Raw genomic sequence first — 22,231 nt, forward strand, 5'->3', positions numbered from 1 at the left:
ACGGTGAAACGCCGTCTCTACCAAAAAAAAAAATTAGCCGGGCGTGGTGGCAGGCGCCTGTAGTCCCAACTACTTGAGAGGCTGAGGCAGGAGAATGGCGTGAACCGGGGAGGCGGAGCTTGCAGTGAGCCGAGATCGCACCACTGCACTCCAGCCTAAGGGACAGAGCGAGACTCTGTCTCAAAAATAAATAAACAAACAAACAAAATCCATTAACAATATTTATTGTGCACTTAACAGAAACCATGCCCTGTCCAAAAAAACTTTACAGGGCTTAACTCATTTTATCCTTACCACAATCCTATGAAGCAGGAACTTTTATAAACTGCATTTTATAAACAAGGCACAGAGAGGTTAATTAACTTGCCCGTTGGTCACACAGCTAGGAAGTGGGCAGAGTAGATTTACACAAGGCATCCGTCTCCTGGCCCCACATACCCAACTGCTGTAAACCCATACCGTCGGCCAAGCAGCCTCAATTCGTGCATGCACCCACTTCCCAGCAAGACAGAGCTCCCAAGTTCCTCCTGTTTAGAATTTTTGAAGCGGCGGGTCACCAGGCTGTAGTCTCCCTGGGGTCAGGGGTCCTGATTGCACTCCGTGCTTTGCACAAAGCAGGCTCTCCATTTTTGTTAAATGCACGAATAGTGCTAAGCTGGGAAGTTCTTCCTGAGGTCTAACCTCAGGCTGTTTCCCCACAGAAGAGTGCCTGCGGCCAGTGGCCACCAGGGGTCGCCGCAGCACCCCGCGCCGGAGGGCGGAGCGGGCGGCAGACCCGGAGCAGCATGTGGACTCTCGGGCGCCGCGCAGTCGCCGGCCTCCTGGCGTCCCCCAGCCCGGCCCAGGCCCAGACCCTCACCCGGGCCCCGCGGCCGGCAGAGTTGGCCCCGCTCTGCAGCCGCCGGGACCTGCGCACTGGCATCGATGCGACCTGCACAACCCACCACGCCGTGAGTATCCGCGCCGGGAACCGCCGCGGGCCGCACGCCGCGCGCCGCACGCCTGCGTAGGGAGGCGCCGCGCACGCCGTGGACGCTCCGGGGACGCGCGCCGTTCTAGCTCACCCTGCTCGGTCTCAGAGCGGTCTGGCGGTCGCGGCCTTGCAACTCCCTTCTCTAGTTCTCCCGGTTGCATTTGCACTGGCTTCTGCTTTCCGATGGAAAAGGGGACATTTTGTCCTGCAGTGCGACTGCAGGGCACGGCACGGGCGAAGGCAGGGCAGGCTGGTGGAGGGGACCGGTTCCGAGGGGTCTGCGGCTGTCTCCATGCTTGTCACTTCTCAGCGATAACTTGTTTCAATAATATTAATAGGTGGTATCTGCTAGTATATACATACACATCATGTGTGTGTCTGTGTGTATCTATATATAACGTGTGTGTGTGTTTGCGCGCACGGGCGCGCACATACCTAATATTTTTAAGGGTGGATTTTTTTGAACGAAATGCTTTCCTGGAGCGAGGTGAAACTTTAGAGCTGCAGAGTAGCTAGAGCAGCAGGGACCCTGGCTTCTGGAAAATGACCCGACCTTTATTCCCAATTCAGCCCCACTCCACAGAGCTGTGTGACCTTGGGGGATCCCCAACCTCTCTGAGACGTGGCTTTGTTTTCTGTAGGGAGAAGATAAAGGTGACGCCCGTTTTGCGGACCTGGTGTGAGGATTAAATGGTAATAGCATAGATAAAGTCTTCAGAACTTCAAATTAGTTCCCCTTTCTTCCCTTGGGCATACAAAGAAATATCTGGCCCAGTTATGCCACGACTTGAAAGGAGGAAACCCAAAGAATGGCTGAGGGGATGAGGAAGATTCCTCAAGGGGAGGACGGGGTATTTAATGAGGGTCTTGAAGATGTCAAGAAAGTGGTGGAGGGTGTTCCACGAGGAGGGAACCGTCTGGGCAAAGGCAAGGAAGGCGGAAGGGGATCCCTTCTGAGTGGCTGGGCATGTATTAGGAGAGATGAAAGAGGCAGGCCAAGTCCAAGCCATGTTTGTGTTGCTCCCCGGAGTTTGTACTTTAGGCTTAAACTTCCCACTTACATGTGTTATTTGGCCCGCATTGTGTTTGAAGAAGCTTTGGGATTGGTTGCCAGTGCTTAAAAGTTGGGACTTAGAAAATGGATTTCCTGGCAGGGCGCGATGGCTCATGCCCATAATCCCAGCCCTTTGGGAGGCCTAGGCAGGTGGATCACCTGAGGTCAGGAGTTCAAGACTCGCCTGGCCAACATGGTGAAACACAGTCTCTACTGAAAAATACAAAAAAAAAAAAAAAGAAAAGAAGAAGAAGAAGAAGAAAAAGAAGAAACAAAGAAATGTTAGCTGGGCGTGGTGTCGCACGCCTGTAATCCCAGCTACTCCGGAGGTTGAGGCAGGAGAATCACTTGAACCCGGGAGGCGAAGGTTGCATTGAGCCAGGATCGCCCACTGCACTCCAGCCTGGGTGACAGAGCAAGAATCCATCTCAAAAAATAATTATAATAAATAAAAATAAAAAATAAAATGGATTTCCCAGCATCTCTGGAAAAATAGGCAAGTGTGGCCATGATGGTCCTTAGACCCCCTCTAGGAAAGCAGACATTTATTACTTGGCTTCTGTGCTCTACCTGAGCTGCTGCGTATTGGGCTTCCATCCCTGGCTGTGTGGACAGCATGGGGTGTCAGCAAAGTTGTTGTTTTTTTTTTTTGTTTTTTTTTTTGAGACGGAGTTTCCCTCTTATTGCCCAGGCTGGAGTGCAGTGGCTCAATCTCAGTTCACTGCAACCTCTGCCTCCCGGGTTCAAATGATTCTCCTGCCTCAGCCTCCTGAGTAGCTGGGATTATAGGCTAATTTTTTAGTAGAGATGGGTTTCTCCATGTTGGTCAGGCTGGTCTCGAACCCCCAACCTCAGGTGATCCGCCTGCCTTGCCCTTCCAAAGTGCTGGAATTACAGGTGTGAGCCACCGCATCCGGCAGTCAGCAGAGTTTTTAATTTAGGAGAATGACAAGAGGTGGTACAGTTTTTTGGATGGTACCTGGTAGCTGTTAAGGGCTGTTGACTGACAAACACACCCAACTTGGCGCTGGCGCCCAGGAGGTGGACACTGGGTTTATGGATAGATGGTTAGCAACCTCTGTCACCAGCTGGGCGTCTTTTTTCCGTACTGAATTAATCACATTTGTTTAACCTGTCTGTTATCTGCCTTGCACATCTTGGGTATTTGAGGAGTTGGGTGGATGGCAGTGGCAACTGGGGCCACCATCCTGTTTAATTATTTTAAAGCCCTGACTGTCCTGGATTGACCCTAAGGTCCCCTTGGTCTCCAAAATTCATCAGAAACTGAGTTCACTTGAAGGCCTCTTCCCCACCCTTTTCTCTATCCCTTACATCTACTTCTAGAGCAGCTGTTCAACAGAAACAGAATGGGAGCCACACACATAATTCTACATTTTCTAGTTAAAAAGAAAAAAAATCATTTTCAACAACATATTTATTCAACCTAGTACATACAAAATATTATCGTTCCAACATGTAATCAGTATTTTAAAAATCAGTAATGAGGCCAGGCACTGTGGCTTACTCCTGTAATCCCAGGAGTTTGGGAGGCTGAGGCTAGTGGATCATCTGAGATCTGGAGTTCAAGACCAGCCTGGCCAACATGGTGAAACCCCATCTCTACTAAAAATTAGCTTGGCATGGTGGTGGGTGCCTGTAGTTCCAGCTACTCGGGAGACTGAGGCATGAGAGTCACTTGAGCCCAGGAGGCAGAGGTTGCAGTGAGCCAAGATTTTGGGAGACTCTGTCACACACACACACACACACACACACAAAAATCAGTAATAAGATACCTTACATACTCTTTCATACTCATATACTTCCAGCATATCTCAATTCACAATTTCCAAGTAAATGCTCGATCTCTATTTAGTTTTATAAAATAGACAATTGAAAATGATGGTTCACATAGTCAAGTTGTTCCAAACACACTTAAATGTCTCCTAGGCCGGGTGTGGTCACTCACACCTGTAATCCCAGCACTTTGGGAGGCCGAGATGCGTGGATCATCTGAGGTCAGGAGTTTGAGACCAGCCTGGCCAACATGGTGAAACCCTGTCTCTACTAAAAATACAAAAATTAGCTGGGTGTGGTGGCGGGCGCCTGTAATCCCAGCTACTCGGGAGGCTGAGGCAGGATAATTGCTTGAACCTGGGAGGCGGAGGTTGCAGTGAGCTGAGATCACACCACTGCACTCCAGTCTGGGCGACAGAGCGAGACTCTGTCTCCAAAAAAAAAAAGAAAAAAAGTCTCTTTATAATGTTATTACTTTATTATCACCTCAAATAATTAAAATTAAATAAAGTCGAAAATCCAGGTCCTCAGTCCCATTGGCCACATTTCTAGTGCTCAGTAGCCACGGGGGCTGGTGACCACCACATGGGACAGCGTATTTAGTGCCTGATCATTGGTTCTCAGATCTGGCTACTTAGCAGAATCAAGAATCCACAGAAATGGCTTTTAAGAGCACAACCCCAGGCCGGGCGCGGTGGCTCAAGACTGTAATCCCAGCACTTTGGGAGGCCAAGGCGGGTGGATCACGAGGTCAGGAGATCGAGACCCTCCTGGCTAACACGGTGAAACCCCGTCTCTACTAAAATACAAAAAACTAGCCAGGCGCGGTGGCGGGCGCCTGTAGTCCCAGCTACTCGGAGGCTGAGGCGGGAGAATGGCGGAAACCCGGGAGGTGGAGCTTGCAGTGAGCCGAGATCGCGCCACTGCACTCCAGCCTGGGCGACACAGCGAGACTCCGTCTCAAAAAAAAAAAAATAGCACAACCCCAAAGTCCCCAGCCCTAACCTTACTTACCTGGAGGCTGGAAAGGACTCTGGCTCCACAAGGCAGCCTGTGTTTTTTGATTGAGGGATGTGACAGGGGCTGCGTCTTTAATGTTTCCTCTTAAATACTAGAGACAGCTTCGAGGAGGAGATGACTAGATGTGTCTTAGTCCATTTGCTGTTGCTTGTAACAGAATACCTGAAACTGGGCAATTTATATGGTAAAATAATGGTTTTTTTACTGCTCGGGAGGCTGAGAAGTCCAAGGTCCGGTCCCTTCTTGCTGGTGGGGACTTTGCAGAGTATTGAGGCAGCACGGAGCGTCATATGGTAAGGGGCTGACGGTGTTACCTCTTTTCTTTTCTTATAAAGCCTAACTAGTTTCACTCCCAGGATAACCCATTCATCTATGAATGGATTAATCCATTCTTGAGGGAAGAACCTTCATGACCCAGTCACCTCTTAAAGGCCCCACCTCTCAATACTGCCACATTGAGAATTAAGTTTCAACATGAGTTTCGGAGGTGACAGACATTCAAACCATAGCATGCTGCCTCTTAAATAACTCAGTAAGCTCCTGTGGCATCCACTTCTGCATGCCTTGGACAGCTTTTAGACATCTGTTTTCCTAGAGGGACAAGACCATCACCTGTGATCCTATGACCTTTTGGCTTTAGGCCTAACAAGCAAGTTATACCCTCACTCACTTTCAAATCATTTTTATTGTCTTGCAGACAATTTACACAAGTTTACACATAGAAAAGGATATATAAATATTTATACTGCTGCCATGCACAGTGGCTCATGCCTGTAATCCCAGCACTTTGGGAGGCCGAGGCAGGTGGATCACGAGGTCAGGAGATTGAGACCATCCTGGCTAACACGGTGAAACCCCATCTCTACTAAAAATGCAAAAGAAAAAATTAGCCGGGCATGGTGGTGGGCGCCTGTAGTCCCAGCTATTTGGGAGGCTGAGGCAGGAGAATGGCGTGAACCCAGGAGGCAGAGCTTGCAGTGAGCTTGCAGATGGCGCCACTGTACTCCAGCCTGGGCGACAGAACGAGACTCCGTCTCAGAAAAATAAATAAGTAAATATTTATACTGCTTAAAAACTAATAATAAATGCTATGGTCTGCATGTTTGTGTCACCTCACCTTTCATATGTTAAAACCTAATCACTGAAGTGATATTAGGAGGTGGGGCCCTTGGGAGGTGATGAGGTATGAGGGTGGAGCCCATATGACTGAGATTAGTGCCCTTCTAAAATAGCCCAGCGGAGCTTGTTCACCCTTACACAGTGACAAGGCATCATCTATGAACCAGGAAACTGGCCCTCCCCAGACATCAGAGCTGTTGGTGCATTGATCTTGGATTTCCCACCCTCCAGGACTCTGAGAAACACATTTCTATTGTTTATAAGCCACCCAGTGGCTGGTATTTTGTTATAGCATCCCAGACTAAGACAAATAACAAATACTTGTATCCCTGACACCAGGTTAAGGGATAGAATTTACTTGTTCCTCAGGAGGCCCTTGTCCTCACCCCATCACTGCCCCGTCCTCCCTAGAGGAATCTGCCAGCCCGAATTCTGTTAATCATACGCTCCTTTTCTTAGAGTTTGACGTCCTCTGTATCTCCCCCAATCCATGTATTGTTTATATACAAGGTGTTCTGCCGTATCTGTTCTGGTGTGGCTTGCCCCCTTTTGTTCAACACTGTTTTTGAGCGTCATCTGTATGGATGCATGCAGTTGTCATTTATTTGTTTTCACTGCTGGATAGTGTCCGGTTGGGTGAATATATCACACTCTATATCACTCTCTCCCCAGGCTCCTTTAGGTGACATTTGGTTGGTTGCAGTGTTCTGTTATGATGATGCTGCTGTGACTGTTCTTGTGCATGGACAGAAGTTCCTTTCAGGTGAATTTCTCAGAATGGAATTGCTGGGCAAAGGGCCAGCCAATAGTCAACTCGTTTGATGCCAAAAGTGGTTGTACCAGTTCATCCTCCCCCTGCGAGGCATGAGTCCTGATTCACTCTTCAAGTGCTGTGGTTTGACAGGGCCGGGGGCGACAAGGGGACACCTGGGAAGGAAAGCTGGGCTCTGTGCTGACCACCCAGGCCAGTCCTTACCAGGGGATGGGCAATGATTGGGTCAAGTGGTTCCTGACCCATGGGCCTGAGACTTTAGGCCCAGAAACTAGTATTTCCTCAAATGCATCCTGTGAGCTGGCACTGTGTGAGCAAGCACACACATCTGAAGACTCAAGCTAGGCAAGCCTACCATGACTTGTGGTCCAAGGGCTCATGGGTGACCTGGAGTTAGAGGGAGAGGTGGCCACCGGGTAGCTTTAGAAAGAACACTCATCCTGGCCAGGTGCAGTGGCTTACGCCTATAATCCCAGCACTTTGGGAGGCCAAGGTGGGTGGATCATGAGGTCAAGAGTAAGACCAGCCTGGCTGACATGGTGAAAACTCACCTCTACTAAAAATATAAAAATTAGCTGGGCATGGTAGCACATGCCTGTAATCCCAGCTACTCAGGAGGCTGAGGCAGGAGAATCGCTTGAACCCGGGAGGCAGAGGTTGCAATGAGCCGAGATCATGCCACTGCACTCCAGCCTAGGTGAAAAAGTGAGACTCTGTCTCAAAAAGAAAAAAGAAAAAGAAAGAAAACACTCATCCTATGACCTTGACCTCCAAGCTTGCCCTCCCTCAAGCAGAACAGAATGGAGCCTCCCTCAGGCAGAGGCCAATGTTTGCCTCTGACCTAGGTCTCCATGCTTTTGTTCAGAGCCTGAACACCCTCAGGCTCTGTACTTGGGGTATTTCTGTTCTCTTGTTTTATGATCATGGTTGTGAGGTTTGTTGTGAGTACCATGATCCCTTCCTTCAGAGGAGTAAACTGAGGTTCCAAAAGATTTAGCAGTTGTCCAAGGAATATTAAATTGACAAAAGCAGGTAGGATATAAAACAAGGAGTATTTGGCAATGGTTCTTTTTTATGATTAAAAACAGCCGAAGAAAGACTTCTACTTATGCCTTTGAATGAGTAACCTACATTTGACCAAACCTCCCACCAATAACAACCATCAAATCTCTATTAAATTAAAAACACACACACACAAACAAAAACAGCTATTGTGAACGTATCAGCAACTAAGACAACTAAGGTTTGAGGGGCCAGGATCCTGGAGATTCGGGAACTTCCCTGAGGTGAGCCTGACATTCTCAGACACTTTTCCTTGGATGTTTTGAGCACTGCTCTGATTGCTGGGAAAACAGTTCCTTCCACTGTGCACACACTCTGGGGCCAGACAGCTTGGGTTCAGTCCCAGCTCTGCCACTTAATGTCGCTGTGTCTGTGTAAGCAAGTTACCCTTTGGTGCGTCAGTTTCCTCATCTGTAAAACACAATAGTTGATCCTGATTCGTTAAGATTCTGTACTTGTGAATTTGCCCACTTGCTAAAATCTGTTCCCCCAAAATCAGTACCCCTGGCCCTTTTGCGGTCATTTCAAAGATGTGTGCAGAGTGGCAAAAAAATGTGAGCTCCTCCAGGCTCATGTTCCCAGCCAAGGTTCGACAAAGTGCTGCCCTGCCTTCTTATTTCAGCTGTCATAGTGTAAAGAGTGTTATTTTCACAGTCTGGTTAATGCCGTGTTTTTCACATTTTTATGCTTTTTTCTGGTGATTTCTCTGTTAAAATTGTCTCCAAGTGTAGTGCAAAGTTCAGCACGAGGAGGCTGTGATGTTCGTTACAGAGAAAATGCATGTGTTAGAGAAGCTTTGTCAGGCAGGAGTTAAGGTGCTGTTGTCCTGAGGTCAATTAATTTGTTGTTGTTGTTTGAGACAGGATCTCCCTCGTTGCCCAGGCTGTTGGAGTGCAATGGTGTAATCATAGCTCACTGCAGCCTCTACCTCTCTGGTTCAGCCTCCTGAGTAGCTGGGACTACAGGTGCACCCCACCACACCCAGATAATGTTTTTGATTTTTTTTTTTTTTTTTAGGTGGAATTTTGCTCATCGCCCAGGCTGGAGTGCAATGGTGTAATCTTGGCTCACTGCAACTTCCACCTCCCGGATTCAAGCAATTCTGCCTCAGCCTCCTGAGTAGCAGAGATTACAGGCACATGCTATCACACCTCGCTAATTTTTGTGTTTTTAGTAGAGACGGGGTTTCACCATGTTGGCCAGGCTAGTCTTGAACTCCTGACCTCAGGTGATCCACCCGCCTCTTCCTCCCAAAGTGCAGGGATTATAGGCATGAGCCACAACGCCCAGCCTCATGTTTTTTATTTTTCAAGTTGAAATAGGTCTCTCTATGTTGCCCAGGCTGGTCTCAAATTCTTTAGCTCAGGTAATCCTCCCACCTTGGCTTCCCAAAGTGCGGGCATTACAGGTGTGAGCTACCATGCCCAGCCAAGATCAGTGTTAATGAATCAACTATATATTTCATAAGGTGTCTTTAAACAGAAATAAGGTTATATATTGATCGATTGGTAACAATGTTGTGACCAGCAGCTTAGGAGGACCTAGCCTTGTATTTCTCCTATAAATAATTTGCTTGTTGAGTGTTTGTGGCAACTTTGTAGCACATAACTGTTGAGAATAAGGATTGTAATAAGAGTACCTCCCTCACAGGATTGTAATGAAGACTGAGTCCATTTATGTAAAGGCTGAGAGCAGTGTCAAGCAGATGGTGAACACTCTAGAATGTGCGATAGCTCTAACAGTGGTTATCATGGCTGCCCTCTCACTTCTTCAGAGCCATGTGTTTCTAAGGTCTGCACTCTGCCCTAACCTCCCACTCCACTGTCCACCAGCCCGTTTCCTCCTCCACTCACTTCCCAGCCCTGTGCCTTCTGCCTTCCCTTTTCTGAGTTTGCTAAGGGCACTGCTGGCTCAAGAGTAGTAACAGTCTCTCACCTCTTCTCTCCATGGCAACCAGTGACCTTTGGAGAATGTAAATCTTATCTCCAATCTCTTAAAGCCCTTCAGTGCCTTCCCAGGATGAGGTCCAGCTAAGGTCCTTGGCAAGACCCAGGCCAACCCCGCCTCCCTCCATCAGCTCCCCTGCATCTCTCCACTCCAGCTGCACCACTCTTGTACCCCACTGGCTCTTGTCTGATTATTTCCTTCATCTCCCCAGCTGGTCAGCAGAGCTGGTGGTAATCAACTCAGACCCTGTCGCCTGGATGCTCAGCAGTTAGGGACTAAAAAAAAATCAGCAGGTCACATTCTGTCCTGCAGATCTTGCTGATAAGATCTGTCAGACAGCAGTCAGCAGTCAGAGCCGATCTTCTGCACTTCAGCAGGCTCCTGCCTCTTGCTATTTCCTGTTGCTTCTCTTAGTGACCTTTTAAGAGCATTGTGGATGCCTCCCAGCCTCCTGCTAACCATTCTGTAACCTGAACAGCCTGCAGTAGCCCTGCCCTGCAGAACTTCCTGATGTGATGGAAATGCTGTGTCTGCACCACTAGCCGCATGTGGCCACAGGATTCTTGAAACTGGTGGTGCAGTTGAGGAGCTGACTTTATTTTACCTCATTAAATTTAAATGTAAATAGCTACATGTGGCTTATTGGCTAGCCTATTGGACAACACGGGCTTAGAGAGACACAGAGAGACCTCACTGTAATGCACTAAAAGGTAAAAAAAAAAAATCCTAAGAAATATTCCTAAAAAACTTTAACATAGGGCCGTGTGCAGTGGCTCATGCCTGTAATCCCAGCACTTTGGGAAGCTGAGGAGGGCAGATCACTTGAGGCCAGGAGTTCAAGACCAGCCTGGCCAACATGGTGAAACCCCGTCTCCACTAAAAATACAAAAAATCGGGTGTGGTGGCGGGCGCCTGTAGTCCCAGCTACACAGGAGGCTGAGGCACGAGAATCACTCGAACCCGGGAGGCCGGGGTTACAGTGAGCCAAGATCGCGCCACTGCACCCCATCCTGGGGTGACAGAGTGAGACTTCATCTCAAAAACAAAAAACAAAAAACAAACAAACAAAAAAAAACACTTTAGCATGATTATGTAACCAAAATGCAGGTTAGTTGTTCACCGGATGCAGAGTCCAATTAACAACAGCAAGGCCTGGTACCAAAAAAAAAGTGAATTTATTCTGAAACTAGCTTGGGTAAAGGGTACAAAGCGTCCTGCCTTTCTTTAAAAGTGCTGCTTCCCCTTTGAAGCAGAAGGTGGACACTTTTACAAGGTAAGGGGGGAAGTGTGCAAGGGCAAGTAGGGGGGTCCCTCTGCTAGTTCTGTGCCTACTCTACAGGACAGTTGACTTGGCACCTTCCTGGTTAGAAATAAGCTGTAGCAGTGGCCACGTGGGCCCGCTTTCGATATGCCCTCCCAGAGAAAGAGAGTCCTGAAGCAACCCCCGAGGGTGGAAGTTCCAGGCCACCACCCACTGGAGGTGAAAGTTCTGTGGTGGGTTTGCTTTGGTCTGCAAATCTGCTGTCAAGCGAAGGAGAGATCTGTGCTCTGGAAGAGCACACAGTTAGAAAAGCTTGCCCTGCAGGGAATGTGTGGTGAGGGGGAGGTGAAAGGTTATATTTGCATTTCTGAAGGGCTAAGTAGGAAACCGGCGAACCAGGGGAGAGGAGAAGAGAAGAGAGGAGATTTTTTTTTTTAAGAAAAGTAACATATTCTCTTTTTCTTAGAAAAAGTGGAGCACCCGGTTATAGGCACTCTTGAATGTAGAAGTAGCAATATATAAATTATGCATTAATGGGTTATAATTCACTGAAAATAGTAATGTACTTCTTAACTTTGGCTTTCAGAGTTCGAACCTCCATGGCCTCAGCCAGATTCGGAATGTCAAAAAGCAGAGTGTCTATTTGATGAATTTGAGGAAATCGGGAACTTTGGGCCACCCAGGGTAAGATAAAACACCTTCCACTTCATAGGTATCTTCCTCCCTCCTTCCCTCCCTCTCCCATTAGAACCTGGTTTTCTTCCTGAGCAGCAACAATCTTAGGCATCTTTCCGTGTGACTGAGTATCCACCACATTCTTTTTAATGAAATAGTATTAGACCGTATGGATGCGACATAACCCATTTAACCCATCCCCTATTGTTGGACATTCAGGTTGTTTCCAGAGTTTCAATAGTATTTTATTCAATATCCTAATAGTTAGGGCAAGCCATGCTGCTATCACAAATAGACCCAAATATTTAATGGCTCAAACCGATAATATTTGTGTCCTCCTCTCTGGGCAGTACAAGGTTGGCATGCCTTGTTAAGTGAATTAGGAACTACACTCATTCCACCTTCCAGTTTGGTCCTTATCTGTCAGTGCCTTACTGTCTTCTGCATTGTTGAGTCTCATTCTCTTTATCCAAGTTCCATTTGCCAGAAAGGGCTAGAAGCACAGAAGGGCTGGAAGTGGCATTTGTTCCTCACTCGCATTCTGGTGGGAAGAACTTAGTGGCGTGGACTTTGCTAACTGTAAGGGAGGCTGGGAAATATAGTCCAGCGAGTGCCCTGGAAGAAGCCAGCACTGCATTCCCCATGGAAAGCTATCAGGCATGGCTACAGTCTACCCCCTGCCAACCAGTATCTGCATGAACCCTCCTTCCACACTCAGATGCATTTATCCCCAGCCCCAAGAGAGCCAACCGATGCCCATGTGGTCACCACAGCCACCTCCAAGTCCGAGATTTCCAGGTGACATGCAGTCTCCTCTCTGTCAGCTTTAGTAATGGCTTCTTCAAAACCTACACACAGACACAGACACACATGATGGAGAGGGGCAGGATAACTGCAGCCGTAACTCCATTCAGAAAAGAGGCACAGTGCTGACCACCCGCAGCCCTGGAGACTTGCTGGGCAGCACTGGGTCAACCTTTACCCTGGCAGAGGAGCATGTTCCTCCACAAATCCCTGCTTCAGCTTCCTGGGGGGGCTCCTCCTTCTCCTCCTTGTCTGTTATTTTCCTTGGCCACCGGGGAGGCAGGCAGTGGGAAGTGTGCCCTCCTCAGGGGTGAGCAGCCTTCACAGCCCACTTCCTGCTGATAACAGTTTGGGGTTCCACAGGCTGTTTTAAGACTCCAATCAGCTAATTCAGGCCAGACTCACTTTTTTTTTTCTCTCTCTCTCTCTGTTTTTGTTTTTTGTTTTTTGTTTTTTGTTTTTAATGAAATCACACCCTGTGACCCAGGCTGGAGTGCAGTGGTGCAATCTCGGCTCACTGCAGCCTCTACCTCCTGGGTTCAAGCAGTTCTCCTGCCTCAGCCTCCTAAGTAGCTGGGACTATAGGCATGCAGTGCCACACCTTGCTAATTTTTGTATTTTTAGTAAAGACGGGGTTTCACCATGTTGGCCAAGCTAGTCTCAAATTCCTGACCTCGGGTCATCCACCCACCTTGGCCTCCCAAAGTCCTGGGATTACAGGCATGAGCCACTGCGCCCGACCCAGACTCATTTTTCTTTGAGAGTAGGCTTTTCCCAAAAGTAGGCTTCTGATCTATTCACTTTCAGGCAGTCCTATGTGCCAGGAACCACATCCAAATTTCCTCCCTGGATGGGAGCCTCAGGCTGCCTTATCTCCTTGCATGCCCCCATGCCCAGCTCTCTCAGCCTAAGGGCAGGTACCTTGAGGTCATGTTAAACAATGAGACTGGAGACCAGCAATGCCCTCAGCCTGTCTTTTGCAGCTGGACTGGGTCTCTTGTTTTGGCTCAATGGGAAGCCTTTGCTGTTCAAAGCCTTAGCTTCTCTGGCTGAGTGCAGTGGCTCACGCCTGTAATCCCAGCACTTTGGGAGGCCGAGGCGAGCGATCACCTGAGGCCAGGAGTTCAAGACCAGCCTGGCAAACATGGTGAAACCCTGTCTCTACTAAAAATACAAAAAATTAGCCGGACGTGGTGGCGGACACCTGTAATGCCAGCTACTTGGGAGCCTGAGGCAGGAGAATCGCTTGAACCTGGGAGACAGAGACTGCAGTGAGCCGAGATCATGCCACTGCACTCCAGCCTGGGTAACAGAGCAAAACTCCATCTCAAAAGAAGAAGAAGAAGAAAAGCCTTAGATTCTCCCTTTGACTTTCCACATTTGTGCAGCCTTTTATCTCCAATGCTCCATTTCATTCCATCTGCTGGCTTACTCTTTTCTTGTCACATCTACTAAAAACAACAAGAAGCCACCCATATTCAGGAACATTTTAACTGTCCCCAGAGCTATATGCTCAGTAGGCTTACAGTTGGCCCTCCAGGTTATCTGAGACTCAGATTTCCAGAGGGCTTTGCATGGCTCACAAGGTCTGAAGAGCCTCTGAGCCTCCCAGCCTGCGGTGTCTGTTCATTGACTTTGCCACAGTCTCAAAGGGGCACAGCATGCTGCATGTTTGAGTTTTTTGCTTTGGTGGCATCCATTTCCAGCCTCGGCTTCCAGCATTCCTCCCGCAACAGACTCTCTGTCGCTTTCTCCTTACTCCTTCTGGCAGTCCTGGGAGGTTGCATAGGGCCCTTGCAGGATGCCCCAAGTCCAGCTCCCTCTGCCCTCTGGGAAGCACACCCTTGACCTGCCATGTATAGGAAGACAGCCCACTTCTGCCAGGGTCCAACTCTCTGCTGGCAGGTAGCACCTTCCAACCTCTGCACTTTGGACTTTATAACTGTCAGGTATAAAGTCGGTTGTGTCTTTATGTTTCTCAAATTCTTCAAGACACGTGTCAACCAATCTCTCCTACCCATTCTTTCCAGCTTACTCTCAAAACACACCCTATCTGTCCAGCTCACTCTCAAAACACACTCTGTCAGACCAACCACTCCTTTTAAAGGACATCTCCTCACCAACCCAGTCAGGTAGCCTTCCCCACGTTGTATCCTGGAAGTGGGTGATGGACTGGTTGGGGAAGAGGGTCATATGGCAAATCTGTATGTCTTACAGTAATTGTCTAGCAGTCCCCGGTATCTTACTTGAGGCCCCTTGGAAACTTTCAGATAGTGGAGTTGTCTGTTACATATCTTATAACCTACAGATATTAATATATCCTCACAGGGGCACAAAAGCTCTTACAAGGATGTTTATTATAATAATACTTTTATTGTTATAATTTACATGCCATAAAACTCACCACTTTAAAATGTATAACGCAAGCATTTTTAGTATATTCACAAGGTTGTGCAGCTATCACCACTATCTAATTCCGGAACATTTTCATTACTCCAGAAGGAAACCCTATTCGTGTTAGCAGTCACTCCCCCATTCCGCCTTTCCCTAAAACCCAGCAATCACTAATCTACTTTCTGTCTCTGTGGATTTAAAGTAATTTTAAATTTGAAAAACAGCATCTGTAAGGAAATGTGTCCAGTCACAAGCATACAGCTTGATGAATTTGCAAAAAATTGAACAGTCCCGTGAACATACCCTGTAAGCTCAAGACATAGAATGTTGCCAGCCGCTGCAAGCAAACTGCCTGCTCACTTCTAGCCATTAACCCCTCCTTCTCTTCCTTCTAGTCATTAACCCCTCAGAGTTTAACTATTCTGATTACTTATAGCATAGGTTAGTTCTGCCTGTTTTTTCACTTTATATAAACTGTCTCATTAAGTATAAACAGTTTGTGTATACTTGTATATTTCTATCACAATGTTTGTGAGATTCATCCATACTGTTCCTATAGACAATTCTATTTTGCAGTGTAGTATTCCATTGTATGAATATACCATAATTTATTTATCTATGGTATTACAAAGGAGTACTTGGACAGTTTCCAGTTTGGGGCTATAGGATAGTTATGATACAAATATTTTAGTATAGTACATGTCTTTTGGTGAACCTGGGCACACATTTCTGTTGGGTATAGCCCCTAAGAGTGGAATTGATGGGTCATAGCATGTAAAGGCATTCAACTTTAGTAGATACTGTCCAACAGTTTTCCAAAGTGATTGTCCAACTCACTTGCCTATCAGCAGTATCTGAAAAGTCTAGTTGCTTCTTTTCTTGGCCAATTCTTTTTTCTTTTATTTAATTTTACTGTAAAGACAGGGTTTCACTTTGTCACCCAGGATGGAATGCAATGGCGCGATCACAGCCCACTGCAGCCTTGACCTGCCGGGCTCGGGTGATCCCTCCCACCTCAGGCTCCTGAGGAGCTAGAACTACAGGCATGTGCCACACCGAGCTAATTTTTTAAATTTTTTTGTAGAGATGGGGTCTCTACATTGTCTCAGACTCCTGGATTCAAGTGATCCTTCTCCCTTGGCCTCCCAAAGTTCTGGTATTACAGGCACGAGCCACTGCACCCAGCCCATGGCCAGCTCTTGATACGATCTGTCTCTTTCTTTTCTTTTCTTTTTTAATGTGAGAAGTGTTAAATAATCTTTTTTTGATATTACACATAAATCACACTAAAATGTCTTTCAGTAAGTAAAATGAACCATTTTAGATACAGAAAATTCTGATTGGATTGGCACAGTTAAGGCCAAAAATATAAAGTTGACATTGCTACTTTATCTTCAGCCCTTGCCTTTAAGAGGCAAATGAACACAAAATACAGGTGAATCTTGCTTGGTTCTGAGATAGTGAAGGAATTTCCTCCACTATTTAAATATATTTACATAACCAGTTACATAAATCTAAATATTAAAAAAATCTCCAATAGATTTTAAGATGGCATTCACCATCTTTGTGAAAAGTTGAACATTACTAATGAAAGCTGATCATATCTTTAGAAGGAATAAACAATGATAGCATTTACTGAGAGTAACTTGGGTTTTTTTTGCATTTTTTTTTTTGGTTTTGTTTTGTTTTTTTGTTTTGAGATAGAGTTTTGCTCTTGTTGCCCAGGCTAGAGTGCGGTGGCGCCACCTCAGCTCACTGCAACCTCCGCCCCCTGGATTCAAGCGATTCTCCTGCCTCAGCCTCCCAAGTAGCTGGGATTACAGGTTCGCCCCACCATGCCCAGCTAATTTGTATATTTTTAGTAGAGGCGAGGGTTCACTATGTTGGCAAGACTGGTCTCGAACTCCTGACCTCAGGTGATCCACCTGCCTCAGCCTCCCAAAATGCTGGGATTACAGGTATGAACCACCAAGCCCAGCCTTTTTTTTTTCTTTCTTTCTTTTTTTGAGACGGAGTCTCACTCTGTCACCCAGGCTGGAGTGCAGTGGCGCAATCTCAGCTCACTGCAACCTCCGCCTCCGGGGTTTCAGCGATTCTCCTGTCTCAGCCTCCCAAGTAGCTGGAGACTATCGGCGTGCACTACAAGCCCAGCTAATTTTTGTATTTTTAGTAGAGACAGGGTTTCACCATATTGTTCAGGCTGGTCTTGAACTTCTCACCTCAGGTGATCCGCCTGGCTCAGCCTCCCAGAGTGCTGGGATTACAGGCGTGAGCCACCGCACCGAGCCCAGAATTACCATTAAAATTCAAAACACCAAACATACTCATTTAACCACAAGCCAGTCTTAGTTAAATCAGGACTGCCCAACAAACATATTCTGTCAGTCATTCATGATCTGAATTCTGGTTTATGAGGTCTGTTAAATGATGGTACACATAAAAGGGTCATAAGACATTTCTCTTTTGTAATAAATAAGGCAGTGGACAATTATTATTCATTAGTAGCTTTTTTGAGATAAGCTACCAAGTCTGTGTTTTCTGCCTTCTTCTTAATGCTGGCAAAGATCATTTTTGTTCAAGGGATGTACTTCTTGGGATTCTCCAAATACTCCATCAGTGTATCCTCTCCCCAGGTGATACCTTTGTTCTTACTGGCGTCTGTGTAAGGGAATCCAACGGCCTGACCTGTCTTCTGCCCAAAAAGACCATGGAGATTTGGCTCAGTTTTGTGCTTGCCCCCTTTTCCATAGTGTGGCACTGGGCATACTTCTGAACAAAAATCTTTCCCAGCATCACCCGCATTAAATTCTCTCTTTCATCACTGGTGCTACGAGGGTTCCCACCCTTTTACATTTTAACCATTCTGGTGGCATCTCACTGTGATTTTTTAATTTCCATTTTCCTGAAGATTAACAAAGTTGAACACCTTTTTATGTGTTCATTGGGCATTTGGAGATCTTTTATTTATGAAATCTATTCAAGTATTTTGCCCATTTTTTTCTGTTGATTTTTCTTTTTCTTATTTATTTGTAGGTCTTCTTTTTTTTTTTTCCTTTGAGACAGAGTCTCACTCACTCTGTCACCTGGGGTAGAGTAGAGGGGGCAGTGGGGCGATCTCAGCTCACTGCAACCTCTGCCTCCCGGGTTCAAGTGATTCTCCTGCCTCAGGCCCCCGAGTAGCTGGGATTACAGGCACCTGCCACCATGCCCGGCTAATTTTTGTATTTTTAGTAGAGATGGAGTTTCACCATGTTGGCCAGGCTGATCTCGAACTCCTGACCTCAAGTGATCCACTCACCTCATCCATCCAAAGTGCCGGGATTACAGGCATAAGCCACTGCGCCCAGCCGGTGTTCTTTGTATATTCTGGATGAATCATTTTTCAGATGTATGTAATATGAATATTTTCTCCCACTTTGTGATTTGCCCAACAAAATTTTGGGCAAAAGCAAAATTTTAATAACAAAAGCAATGAAGCATCCTTCATGTCCAGCTAAAGAGGACTGGATAAATAACATAAAATTAAATATTATAAAAATCCATAGGTGCTAATATAGAACAATTTCTAAGGCATAATTAAGTGAGAAAATGCAAATTTCTAAGACATAATTAAGTGAAAAAATGCAAAATGCTTCATTTGTATATTAAAAAGAATATGCAGATAGAAGTATACAGAAAAGACTTTTTTTTTTTTTTCCGAGACAGCCTTGCTCTGTCACCCAGGCTGGAGTAGAGTGGCACGATATCAGCCCACTGCAACTTCTGCCTCCTGGTTTCAAGCAATTCTTGTGCCTCACCATCACGAGTAGCTGGAACTACAAGGTCACACCACCACACCCAGCTAATTTGTTATTATTATTATTATTATACTGTAAGTTCTGTGATACATGTGCAGAATGTGCAGGATTATTACATAGATATACGTGTGCCATGGTGGTTTGCTGCACCCATCAACCCGTCGTCTAGGCTTTAAGCCTCTCATGCATTAGATATTTGTCCTAATGCTCTCCCTCCCCTTGCCCCCCTTCCCCCGACAGGCCCCAGTGTATGATGTTCCCCTCCCTGTGTCCATGTGTTCTCATTGTTCAACTCCCACTTATGAGTGAGAACATGTGGTGTTTGGTTTTCTGTTCATGTGTTAGTTTGCTGAGAATGATGATTTCCAGCTTCATCCATGTCCCTGCAAAGGACATGATAATTTTTGTATTTTTAATAGATACGGGGTTTCGCCATATTGACCTGGCTAGTTTCGAACTCCTGACCTCAGGTGAGCCACCCACCTCGGCCTTCCAAAGTGCTGGGATTACAGGCATGAGCCACCATGCCACCTGGCCCAGAAAGGACTATTATTTGTAGTTGCTTCTGGGAATGGGGTCTGCCTGCTTCTTTCTGTAACCCCTTCTGTGCTGTTTAAATTTTTACTTCGGGCCAGGCATGGTGCCTCACACCTATAATCCTAACATTTCGAGAGGCCAAGGCACGTGGCTCACTTGATATCAGGAGTTTAGAGCAGACGCTACACTCCAGCCTGGGTGACAGAGTGAGACTCCGTCTCAAAAAAAAAAAAGGACAAACTTTTACTTTGTACATGTTACTTTCATCAGTTTAATGAACTTAAATAACAAGTGTGTAAATTTGGTATTAGTAAAATGGAAGCGTTTGGTAATCGTGTGTTTTGGGTTTTGTGTTTCCCCTGCAGCTCTCTAGATGACACCACCTATGAAAGACTAGCAGAGGAAACGCTGGACTCTTTAGCAGAGTTTTTTGAAGACCTTGCAGACAAGCCATACACCTTTGAGGACTATGATGTTTCCTTTGGGGTACCTCTTGACTTCTTTTAATTTTTCTAAGAATTTCTAAGAATTTTAGTTCACTAAAATGAAGAATTCCCCTGCAGCAGAGCTAAGCATCAAGTAGCGTGGAGTTGTGGGTAGGATTAAAAGACTAGGGCTCCAGGAGGCGGAGGTTGCAGTGAGCCGAAATCACGCCACTGCACTCCAGCCTGGGCTGCAGAGCGAGACTCTGTCTCAAATAAATAAATAGATAAGACTAGGCTTCAAGCTGTCCCCCAGCTCTACCAGGCTTGTTGCGACCCTGGGCAAGTCACTGAGCCTCTCTGAGCCTCATTTGCTGGCTTCAGTGGATACCCATGAAGAGAAATCAGAGAGGGGCCAGAGTGTGTGTTTGTCCAGCAGGCAGATGGAGCAAACAACAAACCAGACCTGCAGTTCTTCAGCAGGGGTAAGATAACTGCCCAAAAGTTATTCAGATTACAGAGACTTGAGCCCTGCTCTTGTGAGACAGTGATGGGGTAGGCCGGGTACATTCCTGGGAAGCATATTTTTGAAAAGCTCACCTGGGATTCTAATGTGTCTCTCTAGGTCTTGTTCCTAGAGATTTTGAGTACTTGGACTGGGGTGTGGCATGGCCTGGGCAGGGCACTGGAATTTTTAAGCTCCACAGGTAATTCCAATTTGCAGCTAGTATGAGAACTTGTTTTTTTTTTTTTGAGGGAGCCTCACTCTGTCGCCCAGACTGGAGTGCAGTGGCGCAATCTCGGGTCACTGTGACCTCCACCTCCTGGGTTCAGGCAATTCTCCTGCCTCAGCCTCCCGAGTAGCTGGGATTACAGGCACCTGCCACCTTGCCCAGCTAATTTTTGTATTTTAGTAAAGATGGGGTTTCATTCACCATGTTGGTTAGGCTGGTCTCGATCTCCTGACCTCAAATGATCCACCCCCCTCAGCCTTCCAAAGTGTTGGGATTACAGTCATGAGCCACCAGATCAGGCTTGGTGTGAGAACTTCTGAGTTGGATGAAACATTAGCCCCAGATCCTAGAAGCCAGGGAAGTGCTGGTCTTTATCGACTGACCACCAGGTGGCAGATTTGGGCAAGGGTCTGCCTTTGGATTTAGAATTATTGCTTAGGCCTTAGAGTAGTTCTTTTTTGCCAGAGGCAGAAAATCCCTCCAAGATGGTTTTCTGGGTTTGTTTGTTTGTTTGTTTTTTGAGACGGAGTCTCCGTCTGTTATTCAGGCTGGAGTGCAGCAGCATGACCTCACTGCAACCTCTGCTTCTCGGGTTGAAGCAATTCTCCTGCCTCAACCTCCCCAGTAGCTGGAATTACAGGCACACGCCCCTACACCCAGTTAATTTTTGTATTTTTAGTAGAGACAGTGTTTCACCACATTGGCCAGGCTGGTTTTGAACTCCTGAACTCAAGTAATTCTCCCACCTCAGCCTCCCAAAGTGCTGGGATTACAGATGTGAGCCACAGCGCCCAGCCCCTCAAAGATGTTAATCCTCTTGATGGCAATTAACTAATACCAGGAAATGTCATGAAGCGTGCATTTTGGATTCAGTCATGGAATTGTTGAGGGCAATCAGCCATCAGACTAAAGCGATAGAAATGGTGTTGGAAATTGCAGCGGGAGCACTGGATGGAGAAGGCACTCCACATGATGGAGCAAGCAACCAAGTCTTCGAGAAGGTATCAAGCCTGACTATAAGGACAGTGAGGGAATTGGAAAAAAAAAAAAAAAAAAGAGCAATGGAGCAGGGAAGGATTGAGTGCCTTCCAAGTAAGTAGATTCAGTAATTGCTGTCAGCAGCAAAAAATGCAGTAGTGTCTGGGTAGGGCTTTAAAAGTACTTGCGGAGGCAGCCCTAGAGGGCCAAGATGCTTGGGAACTCTTACAAACTGGCCTACCAACTTGAGCATCCACAGCCTGATTAGAGGTGGGGGAGTTAAGGGCCTCCTCTCCCCTAGCCTCTACTAGAGCCTGTAACTGCAGGGAAACCAAGTCACAGGCTAAACTCTGCCCACACATGCAGACATTGATGAGCAAGCCACAAGAACAGTCATGAAACCTGTTTTTATAGGATTAGTGAAGCCCCCAGTTTTCCAGAGTACTTTGCATGAATGTTTTGTTAGAAGCAAATATGCCAGTATTCTAGCAACTGCATTTTTTGTTTACTTCTTCTTCTTCTTTTTCTTTTTTTAATTTTAAGTGGAAGCCTAGCTTTGTCACCCAGGCTGGAAGTGCAGTTGTGCGATCTCAGCCCACTGCAACCTCTGCCTCCCAGGTTCAAGCGATTCTCCCGCCTCAGCCTCCTGAGTAGCTGGGACTACAGACATGTGCCACAATACAGGGCTAATTTTTGTATTTTTAGTAGAAATGGGGTTTCACCAAGTTGGTCAGGCTGGTCTCCTGACCTCAAGTGATCCACCCACCTCAGCCTCCCAAAGTGCTGGGTTAACAGGCATGAGCCACAGCAGCCGGCAAAGTCATCTTTTGGTTTACTTCTATTGAACTGAAAAAGTCACAAATATATTTATATTTAATTAAATATATT

The 22,231-nt window shown here is 46.6% G+C and overlaps 1 protein-coding gene across 5 annotated transcripts in view; it reads left to right on the plus strand.

Annotated features, from left to right (window-relative positions):
• The first annotated feature begins 264 nt into the window (after window positions 1-264).
• Window positions 265-22,231, plus strand: part of FXN (frataxin) — a 70,470-nt gene continuing 48,503 nt past the window's right edge. For 3 of the 5 annotated variants that reach the window (XM_017873051.1, XM_017873050.1, XM_017873047.1), the window contains exons 1-3: window positions 437-950; window positions 11,589-11,686; window positions 19,575-19,695. In XM_017873051.1, the coding sequence (XP_017728540.1) occupies window positions 786-950; window positions 11,589-11,686; window positions 19,575-19,695 (384 nt within the window). In that variant the 5' untranslated portion in view covers window positions 437-785. Of the gene's footprint in view, window positions 951-6,640; window positions 6,724-11,588; window positions 11,687-19,574; window positions 19,696-22,231 lie in introns of those variants that run through there. The other 2 variants (XM_017873049.1, XM_017873048.1) reach the window with 2 other exon arrangements.

The sequence above is a fragment of the Rhinopithecus bieti genome, unplaced genomic scaffold (assembly GCF_001698545.2).
Source record: "Rhinopithecus bieti isolate Rb0 unplaced genomic scaffold, ASM169854v2 scaffold_7648, whole genome shotgun sequence".
NCBI classification, from domain to species: domain Eukaryota; kingdom Metazoa; phylum Chordata; class Mammalia; order Primates; family Cercopithecidae; genus Rhinopithecus; species Rhinopithecus bieti.